Source organism: Vigna unguiculata, chromosome 4 (genome assembly GCF_037176805.1).
Source record: "Vigna unguiculata cultivar grain cowpea cultivar isolate G323 ecotype 2 chromosome 4, ASM3717680v1, whole genome shotgun sequence".
Lineage (NCBI taxonomy): Eukaryota > Viridiplantae > Streptophyta > Magnoliopsida > Fabales > Fabaceae > Vigna > Vigna unguiculata.
Genome location: NC_140795.1, coordinates 32,457,120 through 32,482,278, shown reverse-complemented (window position 1 = coordinate 32,482,278; position 25,159 = coordinate 32,457,120). Strand labels below are relative to the sequence as shown.

Here is a 25,159-nt window from a genome sequence, read left to right as displayed (position 1 = left end):
TTAGTCAGATGATATATTAACGTATAATCTGGCTATTTTTTAAGAGAAATATATGATGTTGTTTATACATTAAGATATTTAACATTTGGATTTAAAAGTTAAAGCATATAGCAAACTAAAATATACTTTTCACATTTGGTGAATTATAAAACTACAATATTAATGATAAAATTGGTGTAAAAAAATAGTAACAAAGGAATTTGGTGACAAAAATTAGAGAAAGATAAATTATTCTCTTAAAATATATATCTGAAGTATATTTAATAAAACTTTTACTAGCTAAAATTAATTATGAAATGATAGGTTTGGTCCATAAAAAATTATCATTTGATTAAACAAATTTTAAGGATGAACTAATGACATTATAACAAATAAGTCTCTTAATAATCAAGATTAAGCTTAGGTAAGATAATTAAAAAGCTTAACCCAGGTTTCAATGGCGAGGTTTATTTTCTCTAATTAAGATAGATTGTGAGAAAATAAGAAATGATAAAAAGTATAATGGGTGCCCCACTCAAATTCCATAACCAAGAAACTAGGAGAAAGAAAGCTTGAAACTACTAAAAAGAAAAAAAGTAAAACATGAAAAGGAGAAAGGGTAGAAGAAAAAATGGAAGAAAGGAAAACCAAGGACAAGGAAGAAGAAACCAAGAGCTTGGAGAAATGTGTATGTAATAGATATTTAATTTTCTTTCACGAAACTTTGTTTAGAATTAATCATAGAAAGATTATAAGTTTTTAATTTGTTAGTTAGGTTTTGATTAAATGATAAGCTCTGAAAACTTGTATCGAAACTTTCTTTCTATTCCGATGAAGACGGAATTTTTCATTTGGGTTTATGATTTGGGTTGAAAGGAATCCCTTCATCACATTAGAAATATGATTCGTACATCTATAATCAATCCACCAAGTATTACGTAGAATTTCAATTAAATTTGATTCATAACATACATAAACATTATGCTCACCTTTCCTTTTGAACCAAACTCTACGCTTTATTTAGCCTTTCCTTTTCTACATTTATTCCACGCTTTGAGGACTCGTCAATCTTTAAATGCCATTTACCCTTTCTATGTTTCTTAACAACTTTCTTTCCAGCTCCTTAATTTCTTACATAATGAATGAAGTGACTTCCTAAATTATTTTGTTTGGTCTCTTCTTGAACTAGCATCAATGATAGCAGCCGACCTTTCAACTTGAAATGCCAAATCAAGATCCAATAAACCTAATGAAGTGTTTGGATAGAGCATTTTAATGAAGCAATTCATTTATTTGAAGAATTTAGATTTCTTTATGATGAAATCCTTTGTTTGGATAGAGAAATTAAAAAGCCATTTAAAATACATGCATTTTTTTTAAGAATTTCAATTAGCTAAATTAGAAGAAATTCAAATACCCTCAAAATAGGTGGAATTTGAAATTCTTCTTACTCAACCTCACAGTCTAAACATCTCGGGTAGAGTTGTCAATTTGGCCCAGTCTATAGGTAGGCTCAATGAGCCAGGCCAACGAGTAGACGAGCCATACAAATCGGGTGGGCCTAACAACATGAACTGAGTTGGCGTGACGACCTAGACAAGTCAGGCTGGCTCGGCGACACAAACAGGTTGGGCAAGCCCGACGACCCACATAAGTCGGGCGGACCCAATGACCCACGTGTATCAGGCTGGCCTGATGACACAAACGGATCGAATGAGCCCGACAACCCAAACAGGTCGGACAAGCCCGACAACCAAGACGAGTCCGACAGGCCTAACGACCAAGACAAGCCAGACGAGCCCGACGACCAACCATGGTTAGATTTGTCCAATGACCAAGAAAGGCAGGACAGACCCGAAAGACAAGCCTGACAACCAAGACGGGTTAGACGGGCCCAACAACCAAGACGAGACGGACATGCCCGACGACCAAGACGGGTCAGACAAGCTCGACGACCAAGACCGACCAGACGTGGCTGATAACCAAGATGGACTGGACGGGCCCAACGACCAAAACGGTCTAGACGGACGCAGCGACCAAACCTGTTGGACGGGCATGACGATCAAGACGAGTCAGACGGGCCCAACAACCACATGTGTCGGTTGGGCATGACGACCCTTAAGGGTCGTGCAGACTCGATGACAAGAAGGGCTCAACGACCAAGACGGACCAGAATGCCTGACGATCAAGATAGGCAAGACGGACCCAAAGACTAAGACGGGCCAGACGACCAAGACGGGATAGACGTGCCCAAAGACCAAGACAGGTTGAACGGGCTAGACAACCAAGATCGATTGGACGTGCCCTAATAACTAAAACGGACCCGACAATCAAGACAGGCCTTTTTTACCAAAACTTGTCGGACAGGCCTGACTATCAAGACGGGTCAGATGGGCCTAATGACCCAAACAGGTTAGATAGGCCTCATGACCCACACGTGTTGGTCAAGCCTGACAACCCATACGGGTCGTGTAGACTCGATGACAAAGATAGGAAGGAAGGGCTTAACGACCAAGTTGGGCCAAATAGGCCCAACGACCAAAATAGATCAAATGGAATCGACGACCAAGAGTGATCGGATGGGCCCGACGACCAAGACGGATCGAAAGGGCTTGATGATCAAGACTGGTCAGACATGCCCGAAAACACCAACAAGGCTTATAGCTTAGGCCAACGTCAAGGCCCATTCCATGGCCCACATGCACCTCAATGCCCAAGTCCAATGAAAGGCCCAATAACAAGAGACATGTCAAGACATAAATATTAGACTTTATTTTTGGGCCCATTGTTTAGGCCATACTTTAAAAATAAATTGTAAAATTACTAGAAGTAGTTTTGGGTCATAATTGATCTAGCTTTTGCAATTGTGTTCATTTAAGCCCAATTACAAAAGTCTAGACCAAGTTTGCATCTAGCCTTAGCCATGAGTTGCACATTTAGCACATGTATTAAATGAGGAAAGTGTGACATGCCTCATGGCATGTGATCCACTTTTTTTGGATCTTAGATCTAGATCTAGATCTAGACACATGTGCTTCACATGGCCACCTTGCATTTGCATTTCATTTAGTCTTGCATTTGTTTTTCATTTTAGGAGATGCTCTCTACTATAAATGAGAGACTCCACACTCTTTGTAAGGTGACTTTTGAATTGTTAATGCAAATACATGTTGAGATCACTCCATGACTTGCATTTTTGAGAGTCCAAATTGCTAGAACAATCTCTTAGATGTCTCCTCTAGCCCTCCTCCCTAAGTTGGCCTACCATCTTAAGAACCTTCACCAAACCACTTTCGTTGTACATCTTCAAACTTTGGTGCTTCATCCATTTTGCTGCAAGGAAGCTTCAATCAACCATCAAATTCTGCCATGGAGCTTCATTATATGGTATCAGAGCCATTTCAAGCCATTTCCATTACGGTTTGAGATAAGTTTTCGATCCTTGGTTCAATTTTTGTCATGTTCATCACTTGTCTTGATTGTCTTGCTGTTTTCCACCATTTGTTTTTAGTTATGCACTTGGTTAGTGATTCAAATCCATCCTTCTACTTGAATCAATCGATGCATATCATAAGATTTCCATTGGTTTTCAGATCTGCAACGTTTTTTCATTTCTAATTGAGTTGTTCTTCATTTTAATCGGTGAAATCTTGTTTGTTTGCTTTCATTTTTCATTTGAGAATCTATACATGTTGTCTAAGTCATGTATTTCCTTAATTGTCATCTTTCCATGTGTTTTTACCGTTTAAATTGAGTGTTACACTTTGAATCTTGGCATACAAGCAAAATGGCTGATAGAATTCATCTTTGATGTGTCTTATATGTTCTTGAATAGTTCATGCTTGATATTAGATCATTATCAAGTTCATATCCTTCCAATTTTTTAAGAACATTGCATTTTCCCGAGAGCAAATGTGCTTCTGTTTTATGAAATTCTCATTTCACTACACGACCACTCTTTGTGTTTGAATTTCTATAAGCAATTGGATGCATCAATTTTAGTTTTGATTTTTGCCTCTGAAAGCTAAGAGATAAACAAAGATTTCAAAAAAACAATAATTGAAAAATGTTGAGAAACGAATTCTTGAAAAATCATTGAAGTTGAGGCACATTTCTGCGTTTTTTGCTCGAAATTGCTCCTGAAATTCACTATTTCACTACTGCACACTTTCTGTGTTTGATTTATCACGAACTATTGGCTGGTCCAAAATGAGTTCTGATTTTTGCCTCTTTTAGCTAACATCTAGACAAAAAAGAGAAAAAAAAATTAATGATAAATGTTGAAGAATGAAAAAAAAAATTGTGAAGTAGAGGATGTGTTCTGCGTTTTTTGTACGGGCAATGAGTGATAAATCGAACTTAAGTGCATTTTGGAGCTTTTTAGTCCTAATTTGATTGACCATGATTAAGGTGACTTAATTCCCTTATCGTGGGTTCAAAGTGAAGGATTAAACAAGTTTCATAGCTGTTATTTCAATCCGCCTGCTATTTTAAATTTGTTATTCTCATTCTGGTGCCATTCATAGGTTCTATTTGATGTGCTAGCCTTTGTTGAATACTTTTAATTTTGTTGCTTGTCATTCTTGGCTATTCTTTTCGTCTTGTACTATTCAACTCTATTTGGTTTAGCTTCCATTGTGTTTGTAACCTTGACAAGGATTAGCCTTGGTACTTAAGAAGTCCTTGAGACTCACCTCATTTACCTGGAGGTACACTTGTGCTAGTCCTCTTCATTCACCATTTTATCTAAGTTCATAAGTTCATTCAATCACCATGAGTACATATTCTACATATAGTCCTAAGTTGCCTAAGGATGGTAGTCATGAGTTGCATCATACATTTCATAGTGACATTCCATTCTTTGGGGGAGATATTGGATCAATATCATTTAGAGATTGGATGTGGGATACAGAGAAGTTGGTGCAACCATTGTTTAGTAAATATAGTCAATTTGACATTCTTAGGCATATTACTTCTAGGTTTATAGGACGTGCATTTGAGTGGTGGCAAAGGAGACAATCTAGAGTGCAAAAGGGGAAAGAATCATGTTGGCACAAGCAAACTTGAAGCAAAGAATTGATAAAGCCATGTGCATGAATATTATAGGTGTTTGATGAAGATTGACGAAGATCCACTTGAAGATTAAGTTTTAGTGTGTTAAATATGAAAATAATATGTTAAATGTAATGTTTTGTTGTTATATCATGTTGGTAGGCTATATGACGTAGGTTAGATGTCTTGTGTACCTTAGTGTGTCTCTTTTAATCTGTTAAAAATGGTTTTAATAGGTTAAAAGGCTTGCAATATATAGTTTCTGGTATGAATGCATTCAATTAGTTGAATTACTTTTCAATCGACTGATTTCACTTAAGTCAAGTGAAATCAACTGACTGTACAAAAAATTCAATCGACTATTTTCACTTAAACCAGACTATATATGATGTGTTTTCTAGAGCAGAGGAGTGAATATGAGTTTTTGAGCACAAAACTTTGTCATCCTTCTCTGGAAAACTCTCTCTTTGCAATACACAACTACAACTCGTGGTTTGAAGATCTTGGTTGATCTTGGAGGCATTTTGGCTTGTGAGTAGCTTGAGGAACACATGTATGGTTGGCTAGGGACAACCACCATCAGGTTTGGACGTTCTTTTGCCTCTAGTTGGTTTGCCTAATGTGATTTCAGGTCTGTAAGTGTGATTCTTGCAGAGTGTGTGCCTAGATTTTTGTATGAGTCAAAAATCTTGTGAGTTTCTTTGTTCAAAAGTGTAATCTTGGTGTGTGATTTGTAAAACTTTTGAATATAGTGGAAACCAGGGTCAGGTTGTCCTGGTAAACTGGATGTAGCTCTATGATTGAGTGAACCAGTATAAAAACAATTGTGCAATTCTCTCTCCTTTATCTCATTCACTTTGAATCTCTTTAAAAACTCAAGAAAACCAAGTAATTCATTTTTTGGTGTGATTTAATGGATTCTTGTGTAATATGAGGTTGTATACTTGTTAAAAATATTGATTGGAACAGGCCTTGTATGCAAAAGATTGTTGTTTGAGTTAAATCTGCGAATTCTGCATTCTGCATAAATCTCTAGTAGTTTAGCCGATTGATTTGTCTTTTTAATCGATTATTTCATAGTTCAAGAACAAATTAGTCTGTTATTTTATGTTTTAATCGATTGAAAGTGTATTGGTCTGCTGCTTTTATATCCTAACTTTCCAGTTTATTTGATTCAGTTGAAAAGAGGTTTAAGCTTTCGAAAAAGTTTTATAAATTCAATTCAACCCCCTTTCATGGCTTAAATCACCATTTCAAAACTAACAAATGGTATATAGAGTAAGGTTCTTGAAATGTATTCAAGTTTGATAAAAAATCTTTTGAAATGGCTGAAAATAAACTCCTTTTTGTTAACAAAGAGAAGGAGAAGGTTAGTGACAGGAAAAAGGAGAAAAAGGCTAAGGAAAGACGTGCCTACATAGCTTGGGAGGACAATGATGATTCAACAAGCACTTCATCTGAAGAAGGAAGTGAAGAAGCAAAATCTATGCCTCATGGCCGGATATGAATCATCCTCATCAAGCCAAGTAAGTTCCTTGTCATCTAAAGATAAAAATGACTATTACCAATTGTTGCATGACTTTAAAGAGTTGCATAGTGAGGCAAACAAAATTGTTGTCATGAACAATTGGCTAAAAAGATTAAATAGCTGGTTAGAAAATAGAGTTAGCTAACTAGAATCAGAAATAGTTGACTTAAAAATTGATTTCGAACATTTGGAAATGATTTACAGTAATTCAGTTGATTGTTCTAAAAAATAACTGACTATAAAACCTTATGAAAACTGCACTACTTTGAAAAATCAAGTGAAATATCTTTTAAAAACTTGTGATTTTGGGAAGTTGGACTTGGTTATACACGTATCCATGAAAAGAAAGCCAAGAAGTTCTCTAGTTTCTTTTCCAAGAGTGAGCCAAATGCTATGCCATTCATTTCTTGCAACTATTGTATAAAGAAAGGTCATGTTCTTAAGAATTGCTATGCTAGAAAATATGATGTACCTAAGGGATTTATGAAATGGATCCCAAAAGGATCTAGAAAGGCATAACCATGTTGGACCCAAACTATCAAAGGGTACCATGTAATGCTATGTTGTTTTGTTGGTCATAAAATAGGAAAAGAAAGATCTATGGTATAGTGGCTGCTTGAGGCATATGACTGATGATGAGTCCAAGTTTGAAAAGTTGGAACCTAAATAAGAAGGCTTTGCGACTTATGGTGACAATAACAAAGGAAGAATACTTGAAAGTGGTATCATAAGCAATGAAGCCTCATTCAACATCCACAACGTGCTTCTAGTTGAAGGACCAAAGCACAATCTGATAAGTATAAGCCAATTGTGTGACAAAGGTTTTAAAGTTGTGTTTGAACCAAACCATTGCCTTATATATGATGCATGTGGTAGCATTGTATTGGTAGGAAAGAGATTCAACAATATATACTTGCTTAATCTGTATCATGCATCATTTAGCATTCATTGTTTGCTTACGAAAGAGGATGATACTTGGTTATGGCATAGGAGGCTTTATCACATACATATGTATCATTTGAATCGGCTAAATAGAAAATAATTGGTTGAAGGGCTACCAAAGCTTAAGTTTGAGAAGGATAGGATATGTGAAGCATGCCAAAAGGGAAAGCAAACTAAGCTTTCCTTTAAACCCAAAAATTGTATTTCAACTAAAAGACTCTTAGAAATTCTTCATATGGATCTATTTGGTCCTTCCAGAACTATGAGTCTTGGTGGCAACTACTATTCATTGATTATTGTTGATGACTTCTCTAGATTTACATGGACTTTATTTCTAGCTGCCAAGAATGAAACCTTTTATGCTTTTAAGAAACTTGCCAAGGTTTTAGAAAATGAAAAAAAGTTCTAAAATAGTCTCTCTAAGGAGTGATCATGGTGGAGAGTTTCAAAATGAAAAGTTTGAGCATTTTTGTGAAAAACATGGTATAAAGCATAACTTTTCAGCTCATAGAACTCCACAATAAAATGGAGTGCTTGAGAGAAAGAACATATCATTAGAGGAACTAGCTAGAACCATGCTTAATGAAACCTCTTTGCCTAAGTACTTTGGGCTAATGTAGTAAACACAACTTCATATGTTTTAAACTGTGTTTATAAGGCCAATTTTAAAGAAAACACCTTATGAGCTATTCAAAGGTAGAAGGCTTGCTCTAAATCACCTAAAATTATTTGGTTGCAAGTGTTTTATCTTAAATAATGGAAAAAGAGCAACTTGGCAAATTTGATTCAAAAGCGGATGAAGGAATCTTTCTAGGTTATGCTATAAATAGCCATGCTTATAGGGTTTATAACAAGAGACTAATGATTGTTGAAGAATATGTGCATGTTATTTTTGATGAAACTAACCTAGTGCAACAGATCAAAGGCCTAAGATTGCAGATAAAGAAGATATATTGCAAGAAAAGCAAACTACTGCAGAACTATAATTTGTTGCCGGAAATAAGCCAGTTGAAAAGGAAATTTAGTTGGCTAAAAAAGCTGTAAACAACAACTTACCCAAGGAGTGGATTGAACCCAAAGGATTGTCAAAGGACAACATAATTGGTGACATAAAACATAGAGTATCCACTAGACACAAACTTGTATTCTTTTAACCTGTTGCATTTGTTTCTCAAATTGAACCTAAGAATGTGAATGATGTATTATGTGATAGTAATTGGGTTGTTGCTATGCAAGATGAACTTAATCAATTCACTAGGAATGATGTGTGTTCTCTTGTTCCTAAAACTGATGCAATGAATGTGATTGGTACAAAATGGGTGTTTAGGAATAAAATGGTAACATTGTTAGGAATAAGGCTAGGCTTGTTGCTAAAGGTTATAATCAAGAGGAAGGCATTGATTTTGATGAAACATATGCACTTGTAGCTAGACTAGAAGCTGCGAGGTTATTGTTAGCATATGCATATATGTGTAATTTCAAACTTTCTCAAATAGATGTGAAAAGTGCATTCTTGAATGGTTTCTCAAATGAAGAAGTGTATGTATCACAACCCCTTGGCTTTGAAGATCACCTGTATCCTAATCATGTTTTAAAATTGAAAAAGGCTTTATATGGTTTGAAACAAGCACCACGACAATGGTATGAGAGGTTAAGCAACTTTCTTTTATCTAAAGGATATGCTAGAGGTGCGGTTGTTAAAACACTTTTCATTAGAAAGCATGCAAGTGATGTAATACTTGTTCAAGTATATGTACATGATATAATCTTTGGATCAAATAATAACTCCATTTGTGAAGAGTTTGTTGCAGTTGTCACAACAGGGATCGCGACGGGACGACGAACCAAAAAAGAAAACGGGTTTGAAAATAGATTTGGAGTCGCCACCTTAGTTATTCTAGAAAACTATGGAAAACCATAAAAAAAACAAGTCTGCGAAAAACCAGATTTCAGATCCGGGAGTCGGTTACGCATAGGGAAAGTGTTACCACCCTACCGTGCCCGCCCGAGGGCGGTACCTTTAATTAAAAATGCAAAGTTGATGTGGTTTTGAAATGTTAATTTTTCCCCAAAAAAATGAGACAAATAATACTAAAAAGAAACAAAAAAATTTTCTTGATTTTTGGGCCCGACAAGGATCGACCTTGGTCCTACGTATTTTCATTAAAAATGAGAAATCAGGGTCACGTAGTTCTTTAAAAAGATATTTGGAAAACAATTGAGAAAATGATTTGATTTTTTGGAGGTGAACCTGACAAGGATTGACCTTGCTCCTACATATCTCACGGTAGAGAATTAAGGATCATGTAGTTCTTAAGAAAGACTTTTATTTGAAAATGTTGATGTTTTTATATTTTGAAAATTTATATTTTTTGGTATTTTTGAATTACTTGAAAATATGTATCACACGACGCGAGCGGTCGGACATACAGTAAAAGGGAAAGAAAATTATTTTAGTATTTTTAAAATTATTTGGAAGAAAGTGTCACACGAAGCAAGCGGCCGGACAAACATAATAAAATGAAAAAGAACCCTTTTTTGATTTTTTTTATGTATTTTAATTTTTATAATTTTCAAATATATTTTTTTTTCTAAAATAATAATAAATTAAAAAATAAATAAATAAATGCAAGGATGAAATTATTTAAAAAGGATAAAAGTGGAAAACAAAATATGGGGTTCATGAGTGATTAGTGGGGGTGCACAAAGTAAATACAACAAGCCCAAAAACAATAGACAAAGATATGGGGTGCATCAGTATCACATGTGGGAAAAGTAAACAGGTGGGGTGCGTGCAGTAAATAAAAGGGTGTGCTAAGCATACACAAATAGATCCAAAACATAAGCTAAGAGGAGTGCAAAGATTGAAAGAGGGGGGGCGCGCAAAGCAAAAGTGTTCAACTCTTTCTAAATCTAACTAAAACCCTAATTAAGATCATAACCCCTCAATGCACGCAGCTTTTCTTCCCATCATCGCATACCACACTGCCCGTGCTGTAACATCCCTAAAGAATATTACTGGTTTCTAATAAATAACATATAAAATAACAATTAAACATAAAATACCTCATTTAATAGGATACTGTTTCCCAAAAAAAACATGGGAAAATTAAAACCAAAACTAGTAACCATAACATAGTTCAAATGTACACAATCGTTCTATACAAAAGTTACTAAAGTTCAACATAAATAAATTTTACATCAAAATCAACAAAAATAAAGTTTGCTTTCAAAAGCCCAAGTAGCCCATGCTTTCCGTCTCTAAGTATCTCATGGCTCACCTGTCAAATCATCTGCTCCCGGATAACAAATTATCCGATCATTGCCACACACACACACAGATAGGGTGAGCTATGCACAATATATAAACATATACATGAATTAAATATGCCACCCATCCTAAAATAACATAACTTAACATTTCATGATTTTCAAATTACCCAACCATAACCTCATAGTCCATCATGAGGCCTATACATGAACTAGGTCTTGGGACTTCACTGTGCTCCCACAAAACTAACTCATTCGTGGTCCAACCCTATGAGCCTATCCCGCTCATAGTCCTGCCATACAGACTCCTCGTCTGTAGTAAAACATCCAAGTCTTCTCAACTTGGACCCTGGCATGCACGCAATCACCATACTATGGACTCCTCGCCCAATAGTAGCCGACGGGAACAAAACAGTTCCTTGCCCATCGTGCGCCCGACACATGTAATCACTATACTAAGACTCCTCGCCCAATAGTAGCCGACAGGAACTCAACCAGTTCCATGCCCATCATGTGTCCAACCACCAAGCACATCCCAGACCCCTATTGGACTTAGTCATTCAAGCCCCAATTACCACACCACATGCATATACTTACTATACTTAGAAGAAAGCAGCCAAATCATACACACAAGCATACACATACATGGAACTTCGCATAAACTCGCTCAAGCCAGGGACCCTCGCCTAAGCTAAGCCCTCAGTCTCGCTTAGGCTAGTCCCCCTCGCCTGAGCGAGCTTAAAACAATGGCTTCTCCACTTTATTTCGCTTAGGTGAGGTCATCTCTCGCCCAAAACTCACAACTCTTCCTTGCTATAATGCAAGTAACATATCACAAATTCGTCATGATATCTCGCTTAGGCGAGACCTGCTCGCTTGAGCGAGACCCTGGTTCGCTCAAACCCACGCAACTCCTCGCCTGATCGAGAATTCATGCTCAACATGCCCAAACTTCATCGCGACCTCGCTTAGGCGAGGCACTCTCGCCTTAGAGAGAATGTCTGTCGCTCAACTCGAATGCCCTCGCCTGCACGATATGTTTGCGTATCAGCGTCCCTGCTAATCTCGCCTAGGCGAGAAATGCAGACCCCCAATTCGGTTTACGCACCCACACTGGCAACCATGCCCAATTCGATACTCCAATCATACCAGTTTAGTTTACACATATTTCAACAACACACAGGCATAATTTAGACTCCATTTGGTTCCCAAAACGCCAAGTACACACAGTTACATCATATCCAGCACATAATTCCATGATATTCATACATTTGGGTCAAAATTCCAATACAACAACACCAAACCCACAACCCCCAAAACCCCTCATGTGCATCACAAATTTCAGGCCATAGTTTCATCAAAATTATGCCATTACATACAATTAATACCAAGTCTCGAGTTCAACTCCCCTAACCTGTAATTTTTGAATGAGATTGAGACAATTTAGTAAAAAGAAAGGTTAAGTTCCGTCTACCAAGGTTTGAACTCGTGACCCTCCACTCATAATGCCAAGCACAACCACTATGCCAATTCACATTTGGTGATACACTCCAATCAATAATAGTTTATATTATCAATTCTATACTCATACATATTATTAAAAATTAATAATAAAACAACAACACATAATTGACATATATAGGACTCGAACCCAAGTCCTCTCTCACAATCAAGTACTCTCAACCACTTGAGCTAGTACTTTCCCACACCACATTAAACCATAATTAAGGCCATAAAGGCGCTTTCTACCCGTATTTATTAATTAAGTAATTATTTAATTAAATAATTTTCACGGGTCTTACAATTTCCTCACCTTTAAAAGTTTTCGTCCTCAAAAGTAGGACTTACCAGCAAAGAGGTGAGGATAAGACTTCCTCATGAGGTCCTCCATCTCCCATGTCATCTCCTAGGTTGCCTTGTCCCAGAGAACCTTCACAATTCGAATCTTCTTCCCTCTGAGTTGTTTGACTTGAGAATCTAGAATTCTCACCGGTCTAACTCCCAAAGTTAGATTCTCACGCACCTGTACATCATCCTGCTCCAGCACATGAGTAGGATCCGCCACGTACTTCCTCAACTGTGATACGTGGAAAACATTGTGCAGGTTTGCCAAGTGAGGTGGCAATGCAATCTCGTACGCCACCGATCCAATTCGCCTCGTAATCTGATATGGACCGATGAATCGAGGAGTCAACTTCCTCGACTTCAATGCTCTCTCAATACCTGCTGTAGGTGTAACCTTGAGAAACACGTTGTCACCAGCCTCAAACTCGAGTGGCCTCCTCCTCTTATCCGCGTAGGATTTCTGCCGACTCTGAGTTGCACGCATCCGATCCTGTATTACCCTTACCTTCTCAGTAGTTTGTTGTAAGAACTCTGGACCAAGTACCATAAACTTTCCATCCTGCTGCCAACACAAAGGTGTTCAACATCTTCTGCCATACAAGGCCTCGTAAGGTGCCATCCCAATGTTGGAATGGTAGCTATTATTATAAGTGAACTCCACCAGCGGTAGCATATCACTCCACGTCCAGAGGTGATCCAGAACACATGTTCTCAATAAGTCCTCCAGAGACTGTTTGGTTCTCTCAGACTGGCCATCAGTCTACGGATGATATGTTGAGCTCATTCTCAACTGAGTGCCCAAGGTGTTCTGCAACGATTGCCAGAACCTCGAGGTAAATCTCGGATCTCTATCTGATATGATACTCGCAGGCACACCATGTATTCTGACTACTTCCCTGACATACATCTCTGCCAGTTTATCTAGAGACATCTTCTGATTAATGGGTAAAAAGTGTGCGCACTTCGTCAATCTATCCACTATTACCCATACGGAATCATGCCCCCTCACTGACCTTGGTAGATGCGTAACAAAATACATGGAAATACTGTCCCATTTCCACTGAGGAATCTCAAGAGGCTCCAACGTACCACCTGGCCTCTGATGCTCGATCTTCGCTTTTTGGCACACTAAGCAAGATGCTACATAATCTGCCACATCAGTTTCATGCTAGTCCACCAGAAAGTCACCTTCAAGTCCTTATACATCTTAGTCATACCTGGATGTATGCTAAGACGACTCTTATGCCCTTCATCCAAGAGCATCTTCCTCAATACCCGACTGTTGGGTACACACACCCTCTCTCTGAACCGCAGGATACCATCTCTACCCATCCTGAAGTCCTTTCTCTTCTTTGTGCCCAACTCACTAATGATATGGTGTAGTTCATGATCCTTACCTTGTTCTACCCGAACCTCATCTAGAAACTCATTAGTGATCCTCAACATGCTGCACCGTATGTGACCTGCCTCCATATCTAATCCCAAATTCATATCTCGCAGCTTCTCGATCAACTCTAACTCCTTAATCATCATGGTTGACACATAAGCTTTCTTCCTACTCAGAGTGTCTGCTACGACATTAGCCTTACCAGGGTGGTATAACAACTCAAAGTCGTAATCCTTCAGATATTCCATCTAGCGCCTCTGCCTCATATTCAATTCCTTATGATCAAACAAGTATTTTAAACTCTTGTGATCACTGAATACCTGAAATTGTGCCCCATACAAGTAGTGCCTCCATGCTTCGAGAGCAAAAACCACTGCCGCTAATTCCAAGTCATGTGTAGGATAGTTTTTCTCATGGACCTTCAGCTGATGAGATGCGTAAGCAATAGGTCGTTTCTCCTACATCAACACACAACCTAGACCCTGGTATGAAGCATCACAGTACACCTCAAACATCTTGGTGGTGTCAGGAATAGCTACTATTGGTGCAGTGGTCAATATCTTCTTCATATCCTCAAAATAGACCTCACACTCATTTGTCCAAGAGAAAGACTGGTCCTTTCTAGTGAGTTGAGTCAATGGACTCACCATCTTGAAGAACCCTTCCACAAACCGCCTGTAATAACACGCCAGACCCAAGAAGCTTCTCACCTCAGTAACTGTCTACGGTCTCTCCCACTTCACCATTGTCTCAATCTTCGTTAGGTCCACCGCTATGCCTTGGACTAAGATTACATGGCCCAAGAACTGTACCTCATCCAGCCAAAACTCACACTTCGACAGCTTCCCATACAGTTTATGCTCTCTGAGAATTCCCAGCACCACCATCAGATGATCTGTGTGTACATCATGACTTTCAGAGTATATTAGTATGTCATCAATGAACACGACAACAAACTGATCCAAGTACGGCCGAAATATTCTATTCATGTAGTCCATGAAAATGGCGGGAGCATTTGTCACCCCGAACGACATCACTACATACTCGTAATGGCCGTATTGTGACCTGAACGCCGTCTTCTGCACATCCTCCGGTTTGACTAAGATCTGATGATATCCAGACCTCAAGTCAATCTTAGAGAACACTGCGGCTCCCCTCAACTGATCCAACAGGTCGTCTATTCTCGACAGCGAATACTTATTCTTTATAGTTAGCTTATTCAACTAACGGTAATCAACACACAACCTCGAATTGCCGTCCTTTTTCTTTACTAATAGTACCAGTGCCCCCCAAGGTGATGCACTCGGCCGGATGAACTTCTTCTCAAGCAAGTCTTCTATTTGCTTCTTCAACTCATCCAACTCTACGGGTGCCATTCTATAAGGCGCCATGGATACTGGGCCAGCTCCAGGGATAAGATCGATGGTGAAATCCACATCCCTACTCGGTGGCAACTCTAGTATTTCATCTGGAAACACATCAATATACTTTTCCACTACTGGAATCACACTGATCTTCTCGGTGGTGCTATTCTTCTCTACATGAGCCACTATCATAAAGCAGGTGGCTCCAGGTCTACTTCGTTTATCGCCCTCTGAGCCAAGATTGGCTCCAATCCCTCATGTTCTGGGAATACCAAACTGCGCCATCCACAATCAATTATGATGTGATTGTTAGACAGCCAGTCCATCCTCAAGATTACATCCAGTCCCTCCAAAGACAAGCACACCAAGTTCACCTTGAATCTGCGACCTGCCACTTCCATTGAACACCCGACGCAGACTGAACTGGTAGCCACTTGACCTGAGGAGGGAGTTGAAACAAGCAACTCACATCCCAAATCGCGTTTCACCAAATTCAATCTCCCCACATACACATTAGCAATGAAAGAATGTGTTGCTCCAGAATCGAACAACACCAAAACTATCTGACCCAATAATAAGCATGGTTCTAGAATGAGATTACCTGATTTAGTAGCCTCGGTGGAGGTCAATGCAAAGACCCGACCAACCGCTCTAGCTCTTTCTGCTGGCGATGCTGCTGGTTTCTTTGCGCCAGGACTCTTCTTTTCTAGGCAATTGTTGGTGAAGTGTCCCTGTTTGTCGCATATAAAGCACTTACGACGATCGCCTGACCCTCCTACTCCGCTGCCAATTGAGGACAGTTCCTCTTCAGATGGGTCCACCACAGTGGTAGCAAAAGGACCCTGGGATGTCTATGGTCTGCTATAAGGTTTTTTCATCTGCCTAGCCTCAGCGACATTTTTCTGATGTCGGCTCACAAATGGACCAGGGCCCTTCTCAAGGTGCTCCGCACTCTTGGTCTGTTCCACCAAGACAGGAATTCTTTTCTCTCTCAAAGGTGTTACCACCCTCTTCAGCTCAAGTTTGAGTCCTCGCTCAAACTTTAAACATTTCCACTCCTCGGTGATGTTCTGTGAGGAATACCTCGCCAAGTGCTCAAATTTGTTAACATACTCCTGCACTGTCATATCTCCTTGCTGCAATGCTAGGAATTCAGCCTCCTTGTCCTGTCTTGCTGTATCTAGAAAGTACTTCTCCAAGAAATGAGTTCTGAAGTTGGCCCAAGACACTGACTCTTCCCTAGTCTCCATCTGTTGTTGCATGCCTGCCCACCAATATTCAACATCCTCATTCAGCAGGTAAGTAGCGAACAACAGCTTCTGCTCATCTTCGCAATTCATCACTTTGAAGATCTTCTCACATTTGCGGAGCCATGCATCCGCTTCATCAGGGGAGGCCTTGCCAGTGAACTCAGCTGGCTTATGGCGCAAGAAGTCCACCACAATCGGCACCCTGATTGGTGCAATCGCCGTCCTAGACTGCGCTACTACGGGTGGCTGCATCGCATCCACCATCCGGTGAATCGCCTCAGCGATGTCATCAACACCACTACTCCTCCTCCTCTTGTTAGCAGCCATAGCCTGGATACGCCACATTACAACTGTTAAAAATCATTCGCTTAGTCAAACAAAACCACACACATCTTTTCAACATTCAACACACGAACATGCAACAAACAACCACATTGATAAGCTCACTCCCCACTAGCCCCAAAATATTTAAAAATATTTTCAAAACTTTTGCTCTGATACCTATTGTAACATCCCTAAAGAATATTTCTGGTTTTTAATAAATAACATATAAAATAACAATTAAACATAAAATACCTCATTTAATAGGATACCGTTTCCTAAAAAAACATGGGAAAATTAAAACCAAAACTAGTAACCATAACATAGTTCAAATGTACACAATCGTTCTATACAAAAGTTACTAAAGTTCAGCATAAATAAATTTTACATCAAAATCAACAAAAATAAAGTTTGCTTTCAAAAGCCCAAGTAGCCCATGCTCTCCTTCTCTAAGTATCTCCTGGCTCACCTGTCAAATCATATGCTCCCGGATAACAAATTATCCGATCATTGCCACACACACACACAGATAGGGTGAGCTATGCACAATATATAAACATATACATGAATTAAATATGCCACCCATCCCAAAATAACATAACTTAACATTTCATGATTTTCAAATTACCCAACCATAACCTCATAGTCCATCATGAGGCTTATACATGAACTAGGTCTTGAGACTTCACTGTGCTCCCACGAAACTAACTCATTCATGGTCCAACACTATGAGCCTATCCCGCTCATTGTCCAGCAATACAGACTCCTCGTCTGTAGTTGATGAGTGCGTATTTTTGCCCTCATTCAGTGTTTAATTCTGGGTATTTAATTGAATTTGTGTGTTTAAGGATTGATTTAATTGGGATTTTCTATAATTGGGTTTATTGAGCATGAGATACAAAAACATGTTAAAAATAGCTTTTTAGTTGCATAAATGTTCTTTGGATATTTTGAGGTGTGTTAGTGCAGCTGCAGCTAAGTTGAGCTCATGGAGGTGTGGGAAATAAATTGATTAAAGCTTCATGACACCTTAAAGATAAATCCAAGAATAAGAAATTATCAAAAGCACAAAAATCCAAGCCAAGCATTGAATGAAGACGATAAGAAAACCTTGAAAAAGTTAAGAAGTTTGGCTAAACCAAGAAGAGAGGAAAGAAAAATTAGACCTTGCAGTTTTCTTTATCTTTATGATAGAAGATAATTTGGGAAAATATATCTTTAGATATTTTATTTGATATTTTTAAATAATTATCTTATTTAATTATATCATAAAATATTAAAAGATAATAACTACCAAATCTTTTTAAATATGACAAGATCTTCTTGAATCTTTTTAGTTCCACAACAAACAAATATATCTTGAAGATATTGGATTATTTAGAAGATAATTTAAGGAGATTGCAAAGGGTTGATTTGGAAAATTAATACAAATATTAATTGGTGATAATTTATCATATATCTTTAAGTAATTAATTTATTTAATTATATTAGATATTGATATTATCAACCAACTATATTTGTCAAATAGTTTATATCTCTCCAAATATTTTTAAATATTTATATTTATCTTTATTTTAAAAGATATTTGAGAGATTTTAGCAACAAAAAAGCCCAGTCCAATTTCTATGTAAAGAGACCAAGGGGGGAGTAGAGAAACGACATGCTCGGGACTTTGGAGTTTTGGAACCCTTAGGGGGGCCTAATTTCGTTTCCTCTCTCTCTCTCCATTCTTCTATTTTTATTCTGTATTCCATGAATTACTAAATTTCTTGGGTTGATTCCATTGTAATTTCATTATGGATTCTGAGGTTAGAATGAAATAATTTCTTTGTTCTTTTTATTATTGTTGAGGTTTTTTTTATCTATGTCTTTTATCTTTGAATCATATAAAAAGTAATGATTTTAAATCTATATGCATATTGATCATATGAGTTCAAGGGTTTTTAAATCTAATTGAGACTTTACTTTGATTTTATTTAGAAACTTTCATATGATTAAATGAGTTTTTACCAATAATTGAGACTTTACTTTGGTTAAAGGTATTTACTCTAACTACAATTAATTGAGACTTTACTTTGATTAATTAAGCTTTTTATTTGGTAAGGAGATAAAAGAATAGACATGATTAGGCATAGTAAATTTGATTGAGACTGTACTTTGGTTGAATTTACTATGGATAATCTAAAAGTTCTCACTTTTAATTGAGACTATACTTTGGTTAAAAGTGAGAACGCCAACAAATTAATTGAGACTTTACATTGATTAATTTGTAAATCTATAACAATAGTTAATTGAGCAATAATCTTTAGATAACCGATGATGAATCTATTTTGAAAAAGCAATGAAATCGATCTATTTTCTTTACTATTGTTTTTATTTCTTTTTATCTTTTAAATTTTATTTCTATCTTTGTTTATCTTAATCCCCTATATTTTTTATTTTATTTGACTAACTCATTCGTATAGTTTTATAAGAACTAATTTGTTAAAAATCAATTCCGTGTTCGTTGGGAGACGACTTAGGGTTACTTTACCCTTTCTATTTTCTTGACTACTATCTTAGCAATACTGAAGTTACTATAGTTTAGTAGTATTAATTTGATCGCGTCAACGACAGCGTTATCAGTAGTAAAACATCCAAGTCTTCTCAACTTGGACCCTGGCACGCACACAATCACCATACTATGGACTCCTCGCCCAATAGTAACCGACGTGAACAAAACAGTTCCTCGCCCAATAGTAACCGACGGGAACAAAACAGTTCCTTGCCCATCGTGCGCCCGACACATGTAATCACCATACTAAGGACTCCTCGCCCAATAGTAGCCGACGGGAACTCAACTAGTTCCATGCCCATCGTGTGTCCAACCACCAAGCACATCCCAGATCCCTATTGGACTTAGTCCTTTAAGCCCCAATTACCACAGAACATGCATATACTTACTATACTTAGAAGAAAACAACCAAATCACACACACAAGCATACACAAACATGGAACGTCGCATAAACTCGCTCAAGCCAGGGATTCTCGCCCAAGCTAAGCCCTCAGTCTCGCTTAGGCTAGTCCCTCTCGCCTGAGCGAGCTTAAAACAGTGGCTTCTCCACTTTATCTCGCTTAGGCGAGATCCTCTCGCTTAGGTGAGGTCATCTCTCGCCCAAAACTCACAACTCTTCCTCGCCTGAGCTATAATGCAAGTAACATATCACAAATTCGTCACGATATCTCGCTTAGGCCAGACCTTCTCGCCTGAGCGAGACCTTGGTTCGATCAAACCCACGCAACTCCTCGCTTGATCGAGAATTCATGCTCAACATGCCCAAACTTCATCGCGACCTCGCTTAGGCGAGGCACTCTCGCCTAAGCGAGAATGTCTGTTGCTCAACCTTAATGCACTCGCCTACGCGATATGTTCGCGCATCAGCGTCCTTGCTAATCTCGCCTAGCCTCGCCTGGCTCGCCTGGGTGAGAAATGCAGACCCCCAATTCGGTTTACGCACGCACACTGGCAACCATGCCCAATTCGATACTCCAATCATACTAGTTCAGTTTACACATACTTCAACAACACATAGGCGTAATTTAGACTCCATTTGGTTCCCAAAATGCCAAGTACACACAGTTACATCATATCCAGTGCATAATTCCATTATATTCATACATTTGGGTCAAAATTCCAATACAACAACACCAAACCCACAACCCCAAAACCCTTCATGTGCATCACAAAATTCAGGCCATAGTTTCATCAAAATTATGCCATTACATACAATCAATACCAAGTCTCGAGTTCAGCTCCCCTAACCTGTAATTTTTGAATGAGATTGAGACAAAGAGGAAGTTCCTTGTTCGCCAATACCTTGCTTCAGCCCTTTGCACACCCAATTCAACCTCTCACTCTCCAATTTCTCTCTCCTCTCAAGCCACCACAAAACAATTGCAGAAACCCTTCTTTCTACCTAAATTTTGCCTTTTATAGGTGTCTTTAAAATGGGTTTTAAAAATAAAACGAAATTGGGCTTTATTGTGGTTTTAATTCCCCTTCAAGGTTAATTATTTGGTGGTTTTCCAACCCTCTTGGCCGCCCCATTCTGCTAGGTTCTCTCTACCTTTCCTCATTCATCTCAATTCAAGTTTAGTAAAAAGAAAGGTTAAGTTCCATCTACCAAGGTTTGAACTCGTGACCATCCACTCATAATGCAAAGCACAACCACTATGCCAATTCACATTTGGTGATACACTCCAATCAATAATAGTTTATATTATCAATTCCATACTCATACATATTATTAAAAATTAATAATAAAACAACAACACATAATTGACATACATAGGACTCGAACCCAAGTCCTCTCACACATCAAGTACTCTCAACCACTTGAGCTAGTACTTTTCCAAATCATATTAAACCATAATTAATGGCATAAAGGCGCTTTCTACCCGCATTTATTAATTAAGTAATTATTTAATTAATTAATTTTTGCGGGTCTTACACGTGCCACCACTGCAGGTCCCACCACCGACGAGAGATGACGTCGTCGACGTCATTCACCATCGGCGATGTTGCCGATGAGAACTAAGCTACCTGAGTCGCTTCTTTTCCTTGTTTCTTCTTCACGCGTGCGAGACAAGGGCCACTTCTTCTTCTTGAAGACACCTCTGACGCAGTGTCTATGACCACCACCGTGAGTGTCGCTGCTGCCGTGACCAGAGCGTGTCGCCGGTGATGCCAAGCTTCCCGAATCACCTTTTTTTTCTCTTGTTTCTTCTTCCCGTGAGAGAGAAAGGCGTCCTAGCCTCTGCAACTCGCCACCACCATGCCAACAACACCGCGACTAGGTCCGCAAACGTCACGCGACCACACTCCAACGTTCAAAACTTCAACAATTTTCTTTCTTCTTTGTTTCTCTATTTCTCTGTTTCGATTGGAAGTATGCGATTAGGAAAAAGGCTTGAGTGTTTGGTGCTGGAATGGAATGAAGGGTTTTGGTTCGGTGTGAATGGAGATTGCAGGGTTGGGGTTGTAAGAGGAACAATGAGTGGTTTCTTTGATGAAGAGTGTATGTGATAAACTTGTGTCTTCTATTTGCAGGTTGCAATGGTGTTGTGATAATGGGAAGGATTGGTGTTTATGTTGAGTGCGGTGGGATGATGAAGATGACAGTGTGATGATGAAGATGATAATGCGTGTTGAAGAGGGGTGAATAAAGGTTGACGGTGAACCTCATTGAAGATGGGGGTGACAATTTAGTGGTTTTGGCAAGACTGGAGTTGAATTTGGTTTTGTGTGTATTGGTTGATGGATGGTGGTGAAGGGTTCTATTCCAAGTGCAGGCTGCAAGAGAAGGAATATGAGGATGGATGGTTTCGATGAAGGTGAGTGAATGAGGGAATTGAAATGATGATGGTGATATAATTTTGTCAAAGGCTGGATGTACGATGAGGGCGTGAGTCGAAGGTGATAACAGAGGATTCAAACAACAATAGTATAGTAATGTACACAACAAATTCAATGAGCCAAATAAATGACACGCAAAGCTCAATATACACGACTACATTTTATTCATTCTCAAGCACAACACAATAGCATTAGTTTCACCTTAAACGTTCAACCATTCAAGTATACTTACCTCTTGCAGTCTCTACCGATGTAGTTTCTATTGGTGACTTCTCGTCTCAAACCACTCTTTCCTCCTTGGCTCGCTTGCTTTTTCTTTCCAAGTGCTATCCTCCCCTTTGTTGCTCTATCCTTTCAGTTGGTCTAAGGGTCCCGGGAGCTAAAAAAATTGAGAGCTAAGAAGACTGAGTCTCTTTTCCTTTTTCTCCCCATTTTTGCTTTGTTCCCTCTCTCTTTGTTCTTAAAATCCTTTTGTAATGCCAATCTATTCGAGGTCTATCCAGAACGCATATCCCTTCTCCTCCCACTGTGTATCTGCTTTCTGCCCCTGAATGAGTTCTTTCTTTTTTCTTTTAATTCACATGATGCATCCCTTTTCAACGGCTCTCTGTCTCGCTTTCTCTTTGTTCCTTGAGCCATGTGAACATCAGCCCTCCAGCCAAAGGGAGGTTGCCCCATCATGCTATTACTTCTTGCACCTCAGCCGCCCTATGAGATTAGAGGCAGTTTCCATCTTCTTATACAATCTAACTACAACATAGACTGCACTTGGATAATCATCATCCAAATAAAGAAATGGCACAATGACGAATGCTGGCGGGTGCAGGCACCTTGACCTCTTTCAAAATCACTAGGATTATTCATTAAACCTATTTTTTTTATCATCACTTTTCTTTTTAAAACAAGACTAAATAAAAAGGAAAAAGGTATTTTTTATCATCACTTTTCTTTTTTAAAACAAAACTTAACAAAAAGGAAAAAGGTAAAAATAAGCTAAAATTAAATAAAAGTAGAGTAAAATATATTAAACCCAAAGAACGTAAAATGAAACAAAGCAAAATCAAATAAAAAGAAAGAATAAAATAAAATAAGACAAAAATTTAAAATAAAACAAATAAAAAAAGTTAAAATGGATATAAAAATAATATAAGATAATAATAATAATAATAATATAAAGTAAAATAAAAACCATAAAATAAAAGCAAAACGAATTTAAAACAAAAACAAAAACAAAGATGATAATAAAGTTTAAATAAGATAAAAGTAAAAACAGAAATATATATTTATGCTCAATTAAATATTTAGTTTTTTTGTATTTTTTAACTTTCTTCCTAATTATTATTTAGGTCAATTTTTTTTACCCGGACGAAATTTGGTGTTGATAGTTGCTCCTCTTTACTTAGATTTTACTCATAATATGAAAGTTGACTTTTCGTAATATCATAGTAAAAGATAAGTAAAGATAGAAACACTAATTTCGTTCGGATTTTGATAAGGAAGAGGGTAAATAAAAACTGATTCAAAGAGATACGATGACCAATTTTATGAAGATGGTCAAGGCCCGAAAGAGAAGAAAGAAATCACTAACCATTCTATTAGAGAGGGTTGTGATGCCAGACAAACTTTGAAATTTTTGTTTTCAATTTTTAAAATTATGTTGTTTTTTTTAATTTTTTCTTTGAAAGCAAGAATTTTCTTTTTTTTTTTAATTTTCCCTCATTTTGAGATTTTTTTTATGTGCTTTAATGTGTTGAAACTTTTTTTTTTTTGAAATTTTATGTGTGGATTCGACCATTCCTAGGGAGAGGGTCTCTATGTAAAGAAATCGATAACCATTGCCTTGCAGAGGGTCTCGTTGTAATAAAGAAATCAATGACTATTGCTTTGCAAAGGGCCTTGATGTAAAGGAATCAATGACCATTCCCATGGAGAGGGTCTCAATGTGATAAAGAGAATCAATGACCATTCCAAAGGAGAGGGCCTTGATGTAAAAAGATCGATGACCATTGCCTCGCAGAGGGCCTCAATGCAACCAAGAAATCAATGACCATTGCTTTGCAGAGGGCCTTGATGTAAAGGAATCGATGACCAGCCCCACGGAGAGGGTCTCAATGCAATGTTGATTTGACCATTCCAAAGGAGATGGTCTTTATCTAGAAGGATTCGATGACCATTACAAAGTAGAGGGTCCCGATTCGTCAAACGATTTAGCCAATCCTAAAGAAAAGGCATAGGAATCGATGACCATTCTCATGAAGAAGGTCTCGATACGACAAATTGGATTTGACCATTCCCAAGGAGAGGGTCAAAACCTAGAGTTCGCCATTCCTAAGGAGAGGGTCGTTATTCGAAGGGAGAACACAAGGACCTGACTATTCCTAAGAAGAGGGTCGTGAGGAAAGGAGGATTTGGACTTGACCAATCCCAAGGAGAGGGTCATTGTCCAAAAGGAGAACCTGGACTTGACCATTCCTAAGGAGAGGATCGTTGTCTAAAAGGAGAACCTGGACCTGACCATTCCTAAGAAGAGGGTCGTGAGGAAAGGAGGATAAGGATAAGATGTCATAACCTTGGCAGGGTGTCGTAACCCTGACTTAGAAGTGGTGGACAAGGTGTTGAAACCTTGGTGCATGGATTAGAATGTCGAAACCTCGATATGCAAAAGAAACAAGGTGTTAAAACCTTGGCGCCACTGCAGGTCCGACCACCGGTGAGAGACGACGTCGTCGACGCCAATCACCATCGGCGATGTTGCCAGCGAGAACTAAGCTACCTGAGTCGCTTCTTTTCCTTGTTTCTTCTTCCCGCGTGCGAGACAAGGGCCG

At 38.3% G+C, this 25,159-nt stretch overlaps 1 protein-coding gene across 1 annotated transcript; it reads right to left on the bottom strand.

Moving 5' to 3' along the window:
- Nucleotides 1-15,555: 15,555 nt before the first annotated feature.
- On the bottom strand, nt 15,556-16,944 carry LOC114180635 (uncharacterized). The gene is made up of 2 exons (XM_028066937.2): nt 16,285-16,944; nt 15,556-16,209 (listed from the first exon to the last, which is right to left on the bottom strand). Exons 1-2 carry the CDS (start codon nt 16,942-16,944, stop codon nt 15,556-15,558), a joined length of 1,314 nt encoding a protein of 437 aa, XP_027922738.2.
- Nucleotides 16,945-25,159: the final 8,215 nt, after the last annotated feature.